Source organism: Chiloscyllium punctatum, chromosome 8 (genome assembly GCF_047496795.1).
Source record: "Chiloscyllium punctatum isolate Juve2018m chromosome 8, sChiPun1.3, whole genome shotgun sequence".
Classification (NCBI taxonomy): domain Eukaryota; kingdom Metazoa; phylum Chordata; class Chondrichthyes; order Orectolobiformes; family Hemiscylliidae; genus Chiloscyllium; species Chiloscyllium punctatum.
Genome location: NC_092746.1, coordinates 48278337 through 48293765, shown reverse-complemented (window position 1 = coordinate 48293765; position 15429 = coordinate 48278337). Strand labels below are relative to the sequence as shown.

Genomic DNA, 15429 nt, shown 5'->3' with positions numbered 1-15429 from the left:
TTGACTGAGGATTGACTCCCCTTAGACATTGAAACATGGCCATTTGGTTGAAGGACATGCAATGCATGTGGTATGTACATGGTTGGCACACATTACAAGTGTGAGATTGATGTACCTCAGTGCTAGACAGCAACATGCCCACATCCTTTACTAATCATTATTGATAAACATGACAATTGGCTTCACTTTGCATTAAAAGGGCAGGCAATACTGAGGGCCAATTAGCTCTGGTTGAAGGGTAACATGGAAAAAGTTATGGCAAGGATGCCACAAGCATTGCAGCCAGCACAAATTGTGCAAGTACTACAAAAGCAAGTGAGCAGCCTTGAAATGGGTGAAAACCAAAAGAACTGCAGATACTGTAAATCGAAACAAAATCAGAAGTTGCTGGAAAAGCTCAGCAGGTGTGGCAGCACATGTGAAGAGAAATCAGAGTTATGTTTCAGGTCTGGTGACCCTTCCTCAAAACTCTGATTTGATCGCCCATCTTTCTGTGCAGTATCCTGGCAGCAGCCATGCAATGAGGGGTGCCAAGTACAGCAATGAAGAACAGAAGCACTCTGTAAATGAATCATTATGTGCTATGATGATGCAACGAGACTGGTTCATGTTGGATGCCAATGTCTATGGACGTAGGATGCGTGCAGTCACTGTTCAAGGAGTATGCCTGGAAATACTACCGCCAGATGCCGAAGATCAAGATGAAGAGAAGCAGTGGCGAGCAGGAGTTATCTTGGAACCACTCTGGTTTCCATATCAGGAATTCTCAGTGTATAGTTTCTATCTGGCAGGTGAGAGAATGGGAACTGTATACCAATGAGGTGAGACTAGTTATAATGTGTGTAATATTGAGCGATATTCCATACAAATTGAATCTCATCTCATCATCCAAGACTTGGTAGCAGTACTCCAGTACCTGGAGCTCAAATGATTAGAAATTTCATCCACATCAGGTAAAATTGTTTGAAAGAGTTGAAATAATGCCATGAAAAAATGTCTGAAGATTCTTACAACCCCAATATGGAGCTTTATCTCTTCCTTGGTGAGAAGAAAAAAGTAGCAATTGTTCAAAGTTTTTCCAAACAGACAATTACTTAACCTCAGCTCAAAACTTTCTGCATTTCATTCCCATTAGTTTTAGAGAAACTCTGCTGACATCCATTGGATAAAGTAGTTTTCTTTTGTTCATTCGTGCATTCAGGTTGTCATTGGCAACAATTGACAATGGATTCGTGGTCATCATTAGACTCTTAATTCCAGATTTCTTTTACATTAAATTTAAATTCTACCATAGTGGTATTTGAACCCCAGTCCCCAGAACGCTTTCTGGGTCTCTGGCTTAAAAGTCCAGCAAAAATACCATTGGGCCATTGTGTCTCCAGTAAGTTAATGTATAAATTAGAGTCAAATGTAATAAATTAAGATAGCACCTTTTCATTTAGGTAATGTTCAGACACATCCGGAAATATGACAAGCAACTTTATATCCTTATTCTGGAAAAACATTATTTTCAAATTTGCACCAGCTTTTAAGACTCACTATCACTCTGAACACGAAATATGTCCTCCTTCAATTTAATGATGCCTCCATCGTAAGACTTGGAAGTAGATTCTGTCCTCATAAATATTCTCCAAATGCGTATCAAACAGTCTTGTGAACAACTTGCTAATAAAAGGTTTCCATCTATTAGAGTACAAAATAAAAAGGTTCATAATTACTGATTAAATTTCAAAAGCACAAAAGAAAAAAAAATTATGCTATGCTAAGAAAATGTTAACTTTGAATTAAGTATATAACAACCCAGAAGTAGTTTAATCTCAATAAAATCAAATTAAAGTAAAATTCACATTCTATTAAGAACAGAGCGTGTGACAAAGTTTGTGATAAGATTTGTAGCTCGGGTGCTCGTTGTGGTTCTGTTCGCCGAGCTGGGAATTTGTGTTGCAGACGTTTCGTCCCCAGTCTAAGTGACATCCTCAGTGCTTGGGAGCCTCCTGTGAAGTGTAGGCATCCTTAGGCATCTGTAGACTACTCAACACTATTCAAAAGGGCCACAACACACTGCAGTACACCAGAACTGCAAAAAGAGGAAGGAGAACACCTATACAATGTATTCGCCAAAAATGGATACCCGCGTAATTTCATCAACAGATGCCTAAGAGAAAGACAACGGAACGAGGACATGCCGCAACCCAAAGGACTAGCCACACTACCATACATCAAGAGCATTTCCGAACTTACAGCCAGACTACTGCGACCACCAGGACTCATAACAGCACACAAACCAACAGCCACTCTCAGGCAACACTTCACTAGGACGAAGGACCCGATACCCGGCATGAGCAAAACCAATGTAGTGTACAAAATCCCATGCAAGGACTGCACAAAACACTACATAGGACAAACAGGAAGACAGCTAACGATCCGTATCCGTGAACACCAACTAGCCACGAAAAGAAATGACCAGCTATCCTTAGTAGCCACACACTCAGCTGACAAGCAACATGGATTCGACTGGGACAACACCACTATTATAGGACAAGCCAAACAGAGAACAGCCAGGGAATTCCTAGAGGCATGGCATTCATCCACAGATTCAATGAATAAGCACATCGACCTGGACCCAATATACTGGCCACTGCAGCGGACAGCTGGAACGGACAACCAGAAACGGCAGATACAAATCACTATAAATGCCGGAGGAAACATCACAGAAGTGCTTCACAGGAGGCTCCCAAGCACTGAAGATGTCACCTAGACAGGGGACGAAACGTCTGCAGCACAAATTCCCAGCTCGGCGAACAGAACCACAACAGACTGTGTGACAGTTGCTGTGAATCACAAATTTTCAAAATAACAAGTTCCAGTATATTGAACAACCAGTGAGCTTACCACATAGAGCCCATTCAACTCCACGAATCCAGTCTTCATGGCCCATAAGGGAATGAATTTTCTGAAACTGCAACAAATAAATTTTTCACTGCACCACTAGTCAATTATCCAAGTACATTCAAATATAAAACAAAATTAGTGTACAGATGTCAACTACTTTATACAAATAGAACATCATTCTGTACCTGGGCAGGACAATATGAGCTTTTTTTATATTCTTCTATCGAGAAAGTTATGACTAACAGATGGGAATTTTTAATCTCTTGTGATAAAGATGTACAATATAATATCATTTTAGGCATTTGGACTTTTAAAATAGACATAGGTGGATTTTGATTTCAGATCTGTGAAAGTAATTTTGTTTTAAGTTGTCAAAGTCATTTAGAAAAGTGACCTAAATACAATATTGCAAACAAAGCATATGATTTACTAAGTATTTAGTCAATTGTCTGTGGAGTTAACTGATGAACATTGAAACTGCAGTGTTACCATCTAGACACAGAAACTTTGAGATGTCACTGCCACAATTAGCACAAATGCAAAGATGACCATTAAAATCGTGACAAATGCTCTTAAACCAGAATGAATTTACATATCCATGGCTGATGATACTCCATTCAGTATATAATAACATCATGTGAGCTGCTCCTGTGCAGATAGCTCTACTGAGGCAAAGGTTCAGGGAGCAGCAGTAATTAGATTAGATTAGATAAGATTAGATCAGATTACTTACAGTGTAGAAACAGGCCCTTCGGCCCAACAAGTCCACACTGACCCGCCGAAGCACAACCCACCCAGACCCATTCCCCTACATTTACCCCTGCCCCTAACACTACGGGCAATTTAGCATGAAAAATGTGTTACTGGAAAAGCGCAGCAGGTCACGCAGCATCCGAGGAGCAGGAGAATCGACGTTTCGGGCATAAGCCCTTCTCCTGCTCCTTGGATGCTGCCTGACCTGCTGTGCTTTTCCAGCAACACATTTTTCAGCTCTGATCTCCAGTCCTCACTTTCTCCTGGGCAATTTAGCATGGCCAATTCACCTAACCTGCACATTTTTGGACTGTGGGAGGAAACCAGAGCACCAGGAGGAAACCTATGCAGACATGAGGAGAATGTGCAAACTCCACACAATCAGTCGCCTGAGGTGGGAATTGAACCCGGGTCTCTGGCCTGTGAGGCAGTAATGCTAACCAATGTGCCAGCGTGCCGCCCTAGCAGCGATCACAACACAGTACTGGCAGTTCAGCCAGGCAGCTCTTTACAGTGGGAGGGAAAGATAATGACTCTGGGTTCAATTTGGATGGGGGAATGGGGAGGTGGAGGAGAATGGGAGCAATGACAGAATGATGGATTTTGCAGTTATTGCTTCACTGAATAATGGAAGGCCAGCTAAATAGACTATCCTTCCAATTGGAGGGCAGCTGCCCCTGTCATAAACGTTCCTCCAAAATACACCCCAGCTGAAAAGCAAGATCAAGATTTGTTCCTTTACAAATAAGAATTCAACTCAACATGGCAAATGTTTTGAGTTCAAAATGAACAAACACCATTGGTATTAATAACATGCATAAATACAAATTTCTTAACTTGTCAACTTACATGTCCATCTTCTCGGACAAATAAATAAATTTTGCTATCATCACCTCCACAAGCCAGAATTACAGCTGGAATCAGACAATTTACCAGTGAGATTATCAGAATTACATAGTAAAAAAATGAATACACTACAATCTTTTAGGAGTTTTATAAAAGATATTCACACAAGATAGCTACTTAACATCAATTTTGGTTTAAGTAGTACCAGTTGTTTTAACCTGTTATTATTATTGTTCCTTTAAATACAAGACAGATGAAACATCTTAAACTTTACATATACAACACATATATATTCCTTCTTTAGGATGAAAACCTCTTCAAATAAACAAGTTTGCCATTACATAAAGTAAAATTAAATCAAGCCAAGTGAAGGATTTATATCTTCTCAGTTCTGAGTTGCATAGTTACTTTTCTAAGCTCAACCTATTTCCATGCTCATTACTGATAATCCTCTAAGTGACAGTGTTTTGGTGAGTTGATATGTTTCAAATTGCAACGATCATTTATAAAATCTAATGGTTTCAAAATAAATGCAAAAATGCCATTGAGCATTATGACGATGCAGGATCCAAGGGAAGGTCATGAAAATGATGAACAGCATATATTTTATACAGTCCTTGATCCAATTCTCCATGGCAAAAGATGATCCACAACAAACTGGCCAAAAGATGATTTATTATCCTCTATTGGGGACACTGACAATAATGAAAGCAGCAGTTCTTCATCCTTTTTAAAAACACCACTCTAATTCTGACTGTGTCTTTTTAATTGTTGAAAGGACAAACGTGTGGTCAAAGCTTTAATCTCTCACTCATCAGGTCAAACCAAAGAATGTTAAATATCAAATGGCTGCTACAATTTATACAACTGGAAAAATGGGTGCTGTTTGGTTGGCAAGTTCACTCTAACTCGCCAAAATAGAGAAAGCAAGGCTCTCCAAGATCCCGAATAATTTGAGAAGCGACAAGATTTGAACATATTCCTTTTGTTTGCAGAGAACAGGACCTTGTTTATTAACATAGGTCGCTTCTAGCGAACATAAATGAGCCATGCCGCTGATTTAACAGATTACCTTAGGTGAAAGTTAGGAAGCTGATAGCTCCACATAACTTTCTCCATGTCTACACCCTTAGTCAGAGCTGACTTGCTAACCATTCAGCACTTTTCTTCACCTGTATTATAAACTGTCGCAATCATATTTTTGTTTTTACCCTGATGACAGCAAGACAAATGCTTCAGCAACATGACACCTTGCCAAAAATATTCAAATTCAGTACTGTACAACATTTTTTTCCCTTTTCCCCAGCCAGCTTTGCCTTCAGATTTAAGTGAGAATTTTTTTATTCACACCTCTTAAATTTTAAACAACCACATCTACTTTTTTCTTTCTAGAAAATATATATGCGTATATATATCATTTATTCTACTTTCTCAACCACACCTTTCCAATCTGAAGAGTCACATTTTCCTCATTCTTCTGCCTCATTTTAAATCATTCCACTCTTTACTTTCCCATTTTCTTTGTTATTATTAAGCTCCATTTTGTACAGTTCTCTTTGTCCACACCTTCTCCTAAAAGTCCTGATATGGTAAATTTATATTTTAATAATTACACAAATGATAATGCTATTTTTGACATATGTTCATATTCGTTTAAAATATTCCTCTAACAAGTCATAACTAAAGACATGGACAATCCACAATTAACATGTGGAAGATCAACTGGAATTCCAATTCGTCAGCACTTACCATCACTGCCTGGTAATTGTGCTAATGCAACATCCATCATGAATCCATTACCGAATGTCAGGGTTTGTACACATTCACCTATCCATAAATAATTTATTGAATTTAGTTTTGCATTTTGCAAACTACAATGCTGATAAAAAAGAAGATAATACAAGTTATAATAAAATGCAAAGACTCTCAATCACGCTCAAAACGACTGAATTACGGATTATCCTCATTTATAATTAATGAATGCAGTAATAATCTTCTGTCTAAGCTCAGAAAAACAAATAGGAAAAAGGACTCTATTTCACTCAGAGTAATTACCCACATCTTCAATATATTTTTAAAATTAACTCAAGAAAGAAACTGAAGAAAGTCAATGTACTGGCATTTACGCAACCAGAAATAGCAAACTGAGGGTTGATTAGAACTTCCGGGATGTCAGTAAAGTTGGATTAAAATGAAAGTGTTGCAACAAAGCAAACAACATGGTTTCTGAGAATAGCCTGTTCTAAAAACCACCTTCATATATTATCCATAGTACCTGAGTAAAGTGCATTACCGTAAAGATGAACACTTTTGCCTCTGACACTCTATCAACAATTACAACCTGGGAGGCTGCTGAAACTTGCATTCAAGACTGGGATTCAAGTAAAATTTGACATATAGATTGCAGCCAAAATGTTAGTAGCAATGGAGCAAAAAAAGTTATCTGTCACATTATCACAGTTAGTCTTCATCTCAGTTGTGGTAGTGAATTGCTTAACAGAGTCCCAAAAAAGTATGGGAAAAAAGTATGTCTTTTTTTCAAATTTACAAAACAAATTCACTCTAAATTGCTATGATAATCCAGTTTATTTGAAGAAGAGATCAAATCCAGAGTGACACACAACCAGAGTGAGTATATAGTTTGGTGACTTTGGTGGCAGCACAGGAATTCAGTGTAGAGATGAAGAGGTGCTTTCCTGCTTGCTTTTTTTGGCTCATCGTTTGTAACATATGTTTTTAAGAGGATAAATTGAAGCTCAGGATTTGGGGGGCGGGGGGGCGGGGGGGGCAGGGGGGGGAGCGGGGAATCCAGCACAAAAACAAAGTACAACATCACAGGAAAACCCGCAAGTTCATTGCTTGGTCATAGCTGCTAATTCAACCACATTATAAAAAAACTTACCTATTGAAGGCAAATAGGAGAAATAGTTAAAGATTAAAACCTAAACACTCACATGAATTTTCTTGTAAAAACACAAATTAAGAACTAAGAAAATAAAACAGAGGATGCAGGATTAAGCGATGTGTTGTACCTGAATGATGGGAGAGCTGGTCGACTCTAGTGAGGTTCATAGTGACAACATCTGCTGCAAGTGTTATTTGTCCCAGGAACTCCAATTCAGAGAAGATGAGCTGCAGTCTTTAGTTTTGAACAGTATGATTCATCAGGAAGGGGAAGATTTATCTGGATCATGTCTTTCAGGAGGCAATCACACTCCTTACATTAGCTACCTTGAATTTGGTCAGTGGTCAGGGAAAGATGGTGTGACTTGCAATGAGGCAATTTGGGGGATCCAGGAGATAGTGCTGAAACAGCCTCAGTTCTTGAGCATGTCTGACAGGTTTAAGATTCTTGCTCCATGTGGAAGAGAGTGGAGGCTATAGGAAAGCCGAATAAATTGATCATAGTACCATGGTACAGAAAGCCATTCAAGAGGGGGAAAGAGAACTCTTGAAATGTAGTTATAATCAAACGTAGTATAGTCAAGAGAATAGACAGACAGGAGTCAGAGATGTGTAGCATGGAAACAGACCCATACAAATGCCTTTTAAATGTTGCAATTGTACCAGCCTCCACCACTTTCTCCTCTGGCAGCTCATTCCATACACGTACCACCCTCTGTGTGAAAACGTTGCACCTGAGGTCTCTTTTAGATCTTTCCACTCTCATCCTAAACCTACGCCCTCTAGTTCTGGACTCCACCCCCACCGCCCCCCCAACCCAAGGAAAACTCTTTGTCTATTTATCCTAACAATGCTCCTCATAATTTTGTAAACCTCTATAAGGTCATCCCTCAGCCTCCGACATCCAGTGAATACAACCCCAGCCTATTCAGCCTCTCCCTATAGCTCAAATCCTCCAATCCTGGCAACATTCTTGGAAATCTTTTCTGAACCTTTTCAAGTTTCACAACATTCTTCCGATAGGAAGGAGACCAGAATTGCATGCAATATTCCAAAAGTGGTCTAACCAATGTCCTGTACAGCTGCAACATGACCTCCCAACCCCTGTACTCAATACTCTGACCAATAAAGGAAGGCATACCAAACACCTTCTTCACTAGCCTATCTACTTGCAACTCTACTTTCAAGGAGCTATAAACCTGCACTCCAAGGTCTCTTTGTTTAGCAACACTCCCTAGGACCTTACCATTAAGTGTATAAGTCCTGCTAAGATTTGCTTTCCCAAAATGCAGCACCTCGCATTTATCTGAATTAAACTCCATCTGCCACTTCTCAGTCCATTGGCCCATCTGATCAAGATCCTGTTGTAATCTGAGGTAACCTTCTTCGGTGTCCACTACATCTCCAAATTTGATGTCATCTGCAAACTTACTAACTATACCTCTTATGCTCGCATCCAAATCATTTATATAAATGACCAAAATTAGTGGAACCAGCACCAATGCTTGTGGCACTTCCCTGGTCACAGGCCCCAGTCTGAAAAACAACCCTCCACCACCACCCTCTGTCTTCTACCTTTGAGCCAGTTCTGTATCCAAATGGCTAGTTCTCCCTTTATTCCAAAAGATCTAACCTTGCTCACCAGTCTCCCATGGGGAACTTTGTCAAATGCCTTACTGAAGTCCATATAGATCACATCTACCACTCTGCCCTCATCAATCCTCTTTGCTACTTCTTCAAAAAACCCAATCAAGTTTGTGAGACATGATTTCCCACACAGAAAGCCATTCAAGAGGGGGAAAGAGAACTCTTGAAATGTAGTTGTAATCAAAAGGTAGTATATTGATTATCCCTAATCAGTCCTTACCTTCCAAATACATGTACATTCTGTCCCTCTGGATTCCCTCCAACAACTTGCCCAACACCGACATCAGGCTCACTGGTCTATAGTTCTCTGGCTTGTCCTTACTACCCTTCTTAAACAGTGGCACCACGTTAGCCAACTTCCAGTCTTCCAGCACCTCATCTGTGACTATCGATGACACAACTATCTCAGCAAGAGGCCCAGTAATCACTTCCCTAGCTTCCCACAGAGTTTAGGGTGTCCCTGATCAGGTCCTGGGAATTTATCCACCTTTATGCATTTCAAGACATCCAGCACTTCCTCCTCAGATTTCATTTTTCAAGATGTCACCATCTATTTCCCTACATTCATTGGCCATGCTAAATAGCCCGTACTGTTAGGTGAAGGGGTAAATGTAGGGGAATGGGTTTGGGTGGGTTGCGCTTCGGCGGGTCGGTGTGGACTTGTTGGGCCGAAGGGCCTGTTTCCATACTGTAAGTAATCTAATTTAATCTATATCTTCCATGTCCTTTTCCACAGTAAATACCGATGCAAAATACTCAGTTAGTATCTCCCCCATTTTCTGCGGCTCCAAACAAAGGCTGCCTTGCTGATCTTTGAGGGGCCCTATTCTCAGTACAATTGAGGACTTGAAAGTGGCTAATGTAACCTCTGTTGAGAAGAGAAGGAGACAGAGTACAAGAAATCTTTGGCTAGTAAGCTTGATCTTGGTCGTTGGGCAGATTTTCGTGTCCATTAATTATCTGGATGAAAGAACTGAGGGCATTATTGCTAAGTTTGCAGATGACACAAAAATACGTCGAGGAATTAGTGGTGTTGAGGAAGCGAGAAGGCTGCAGACGGACTTGGACAAGCTAGGAGATTGGGCAAAAAAGTGGCAGATGAAATACAACTTGGGAAAGTGTGAGTTTATACATTTTGGTGAGATGGATAGAGGTGTAGACTATTTTCTAAATTGGGAAAGGATTCAGAAATCTGAGGCACAAAGGGACTGGAGAGCCCTGGTTCAGGATTCTCTTAAGCATGTTCAATTGGCAGTCAGGAACACAAATGCAATATTAGCATTCATTTCATGAGGGCTGTAAAAACAAAAATAGTGGTGTGCTTCTGAGGCTGTGTAAGGCTGTGAACATTTGTGAGCCATTTAATGATATTGTGAGAAAGGTTGTGCTGTACTTCGATGGGGTCCAGATGAGGTTTACATGAATGATCATGAGAACAAATGAGTAGAAGTTCAGAATTCTAGGTCTTTACTTGATGGAGTTTAGAAGTATAATGGGGGACCTGATTGAAACTTATAGAATACTGACAGACTTGAATAAATGGACATGGAGAAGATGTTTCCATTAGTATGAAGTGAAAGAAAAATGTGAGGGCTGGGGTGAGCATGTGGCGGCCTCCTTCGGCCCGTCTCCCTCAAAACAAAAACTGGCGGTATCAGCTTCATTGAGAGAAATATCGATCTACTCAATACTTGAGGAGTCTGGCATCTGAGAAGAAGCCTGGAAACTCAAGAAAACTGAAGTCAAGTCCACTACTAAATTTATAACGGACAAGCAGGAGAATTTTGTTCAAATGTATCCCGGGATGTTGTAGGTAGTTGGAATAAAATTGCAGGGCCCCTAGCAGAGATATTTGTATCATATACAACCTCAGGCGAGGTGCTGGAGGACTGGAGCATGGCAAATATTGTGCCTTTATTTCAGAAAGAAAGACTGTAAGGAGAAACCTGGGAAGTACAGACCAGTGAGTCTGAGATCAGTGGTAGGTAGCTTGTTGGAAGGGATTCTGAGAAATAGGATTTACACGCATTTGGAGCGGCAAGAACTAATTAAGGATCATCATCATGGCTTTGTGCATGTGAAATTGTGCCTCACAAACTTGATTTGGTTTTTTATGGATGTAACCAAAAAGATTGAGGAGGGCAGAGGAGTAGACGTTGTCCACACAGACTTCAGTATAACCTTCAACAAGATTCTACATGGTAGACTGATAGTAATGTTAGGTCACAAGGGATTCAGGGAGAGCTTGCCAATTGGGTACAAAATTGGCTTGACGATAGGAGACAGAGGTTGGTGATGGGGTTTGTTTTCCAAACTGGAGGCCTGTGAGCTGCAGTGTTCCACAGGGATTGGTGCTGGAATCACATTATTTGTCATTTATATGAACAATTTGGATGCAAATTTAGGAGGGGTGGTTAGTAAGTTTGTGAATGACACCAATATTGGTGACATAGTTAACAGTGAAGATTACAAAGGCATCTTGATCAAGAAAAGATTCACAAGGATGTTACCCGAGTTGGAGGGTTTGAGCTGTAGGGAGAGGCTGAATAGACTGGCATGTAGGTTAATTGGATCTGGTATAGAAGGGTACGTAGGTTAGTTTGATCTTCAAAGGGCCTGTACTGTGATGTAAAGCTGTATGTTTTATGTTCCGTTTTCACTGGAGTGTCAGAAGCTCAGGAATAACCCTAGAGAGATTTATAGAATCACGAGGGGCGTGGATAGGACAAACACACAAGTCTCTTCCCCGGCATGGGAGGAGTGCAAAACTAGACGGCATAGGTTTGAAGTGAGAGGGGAAAAATTTAATATGGATCTAAGGTGCAACTTTTTCCACAGAGGGTGGTGCATATATGGAATGCGCTGCCAGAGGAACTGGTGGAAGCTGGTACAATTACAACATTTAAAAGGCATCTGGATGGGTATATGAATAGGAAGGGTTGAAAGGAAAAGGGCCAAATGCTGGCAAAGGAGACTAGATTTAATTAGGATAGCTGCTCGGCACTGACAAGTTGGATTGAAGAGTCTGATTCCATGCTATATATTCTCTTTGACTCAATGACTCTTCAACTTGTGGAACGAATGATGGGAAATTACTAACTAATATAATTCCAGACTGCACCTGCAGAGGGCAGTATCCTTTTTCAGAAAGACAATTATTTCCAGTTTTGATGTGAGTTGTAAAAATCAAGTTTAGCTTTGATTTAATTACTTCCTCCTTTTACAAATATCTGCATGTTTTGGTTTCTATTTGTGTTGCCCATTTCAGACTTGGTCCCTATGATTTTGATGTCTATTTTCAGTTAATGATTTCCCACCACATATTAGAATCTGGTTGATGGTTTTCCCGTTTCAAGATTAATCGTTTCCTCTTTCGGACAGGGTCTTCTTTTCTATGATTATTTGTTTTTGTTGAAAATATCGCACCATCTGAAACAATTATTGCTCATCACCAACAAGTTGAACAGGAAGTAATGGGCAGTATTTTAAAATCAGTAACAAAGCTACAGCCCTCACTGATGTGGAAGGAAGGTGCCCTCAAAGACCTAGTGTCTCTGTGCACAGATTTTCTGTTTATCAATGCGAGTTGAAGTTTGACATCAAGTCGGCATCCAACAGCAGTTAGAATATCAAGAAAAATAAGTAGTTATATGAAGATATAAATTAATTTAGAAAGTCAATAGCTTGTGAGAGGAACCAGTTTTCTTGATGAGAGACCACGTAGACATTTCAAAAATGAACAGAAAATTAATTTCAATGGCTACAGCAGAAGGAATATAAATTGCATACACTTAAATAGTCCGGGATGGAAACCACTGCGAATTGTGCATTTACATATTTACCTTGAGGTGCTTCTGGCTGTACAAAGAGAACAAGACCATACCTGTGTGCCATTTTGGTCTCCCTCTCTGAGGAAGGACATTCTGGCTATGGAGGGAGATCAACAAAGGTTTACTGGATTGATTCCTGGGATGGCAGAACTGATGAACGAAGACAGACTGGGTCAGTTAGGATTACATTGATTGGAGTTTAGAAGAATGAGGGGGTGGGGTGGGGATCTCATGGATACCTATCAATTTCTAGCAGGATTATACAATGTACAAACACAGGAAGGATGTTTCTGACAACAGGGAAGTCAAGAACCAAAAATCTCATCTAAAGATACCAGGAAGACCATTGAGCAGAAAATTTTTAACCCAGACAGTGATGAGTCTGTGGAATTCTCTGCTACAGAAAGTGGTTGAAGCCAAAATATTGAGCATTTTCAACAAGGAGTTGATTAGATTCCTTGCAGTATGGAAACAGGCCCTTCGGCCCAACAAGTCCACACAAACCCTCCAAAGAGTAACCCACCCAGACCCATTCCCCTACCCTATATTCACCCCTGACATTATGGGCAATTTAGCATGGCCAATTCACCTGACCTGCACATCTTTGGATTGTGGGAGGAAACCGAGCACCCAGAGGAAACCAACACAGACACGAGGAGAATGTGCAAACTCCACACAGACAGTTGCCAGAGGTTGGAATCGAATCTGGGTCCCTGGCGCTGTGAGGCAGTAGTGCTAATCACTGAGCCACCGTGATGCCCCCATATTGAGCATAGTTCTTTGTGGAAGAGAGATCAAAGGATATGGAGAAAAAGCAGTAACATGGTATTGATCAGAGGTTACAGCCATGATCGTACAGAATTGCGGAGAAAGTTCGAAGAGCTGAATAGCCAACTATTGCCCCCATTTTTCTATATTTCTATGAATTAGTGACTCCACTGTTGGATTGAATAATGCAATCCCCACTTGTCAACTTCAGGTGGTGTTCCAATTTACAAGTTCGTATACCCAACATCATGCAGACGCCATTTGGGCTAGCCAGGGTGAAAGGGCAGGGGACACATGCAAAGTTGTAAGGAGAACTGTCCATGCTGTAGGTGAGATAGGAGGAGGAGGTCACTTCAAATGACACCTTTCAAACTGTTCCATCAAGACAATTTCAAGTTCCTCCTATTCCAGAGAATATTCACTTTCTCACATGGAGATTCACAATGCTGCCTCATTGGATGGCAATGCTGTTGGACAAGTAGCAGAACACACTGACATAAATAGCCTTTGACTTGTTTTATCAGATATCCTTGTTGTGTAAACAAATTTGTTTTCTACATATTCTACATTGGAGGTTAAATCCAATAATTTAATGCATACATTCACAAGCATCTTGGCTTATTTATGTATTTACAATGGCAATGGCACCTATGTGCAATCCTCCTTTGTTTCAATCTGGCATGGAATCATAGGATGACACAGCAAAGAGACAATTCAGTCTGTTATCTCAATGCCAGTGCTTTGATAAATCTGTCCACTTGTAAACCTATTTCTCAGCACTTTCCTTGCAGCCTTTTAATTTTCTTTTACTTCCAATTTATCCAATTCTATTCTGAATTTTTCACCCATTCAATCTTCCCTACTCTAAAAGAGAACAACTCCAGTTTCTCTATTTCACTGATCCGTCAACACTGCTGATACTAATGACGACAGATTCTTCACAATGAAAAATTGTCCCAGGGTGAGAAGATAATATCTACAATTGTTATGAAGCTTATTAGTTATAGATTACAAAGAGAAATTATACACTCAGGTCATGTTTAGGGCAATAAAATTGAAGAGCGGGTTGTCTCTGTAGTAGTTGTCATGATAGGTGACTTTAATTTTTGATCTGTATCCCATTAAAAAAATTATTCTTGAAGCAAATAATTACCGATTAACATACAAGCTATGATCCAGAATCCAAAACAATACCCCCATTCAGTTCTGAGAAATCACAAAGTAAAACCTACTGTAATCCAGGTAACACCCAAGTACTAAAAATCTTTTTGTTCCAGATAATCCAAGTATAAATATGGACTCCCAACAAAAGTAACGAAATCCATCTGTACATTCAACAGTCAGACTTCTCTTCTTATTCTTATACAGGAATACAATCACTGCATCTCATCCCGATCTCATTCTGGTAGATCACATTTATAACGTTCTCAAAGAGTTTGGTATCCTGCCCAGAATGTGACACCCAGAGTTGAATGCAGCACTCTAGCTTAGACCTCACCAGTAGTTCAAATATGTTTAGCTTGGGCTTTTGTACATATTTACTTAAACCAAGGATTCTAAATAAAAACCCAAAGAAGTGCACATGCTGTCAATGAGAGACAAAAATAGAAATTACTGGAAAAGCTCAGCAGATCTGGCAGCATCTCTGGAGAGAAATCAGAGTTAATGTTTCAGATCAGGTGACCCTTCGAACGGATTCTACATGCTTTTCCCAAATAGCCTTCTCAACTTGTCCATTCAACTTGCTCACTCTTGATGAATGGCTTATGCCCGAAACGTCGATTCTCCT

The 15429-nt window shown here is 40.1% G+C and overlaps 1 protein-coding gene across 2 annotated transcripts in view; it reads right to left on the bottom strand.

The window, feature by feature from the left end:
- Window positions 1-15429, bottom strand: part of elp2 (elongator acetyltransferase complex subunit 2) — a 154865-nt gene that overhangs the window by 112180 nt on the left and 27256 nt on the right. For both annotated transcript variants that reach the window (XM_072575494.1, XM_072575493.1), the window contains exons 5-8: window positions 6241-6318; window positions 4495-4559; window positions 2893-2959; window positions 1540-1683 (exon numbers count right to left, since the gene is read on the bottom strand). In XM_072575494.1, coding sequence (XP_072431595.1) covers window positions 1540-1683; window positions 2893-2959; window positions 4495-4559; window positions 6241-6318 — 354 coding nt within the window. The remainder of the gene's footprint in view (window positions 1-1539; window positions 1684-2892; window positions 2960-4494; window positions 4560-6240; window positions 6319-15429) is intronic.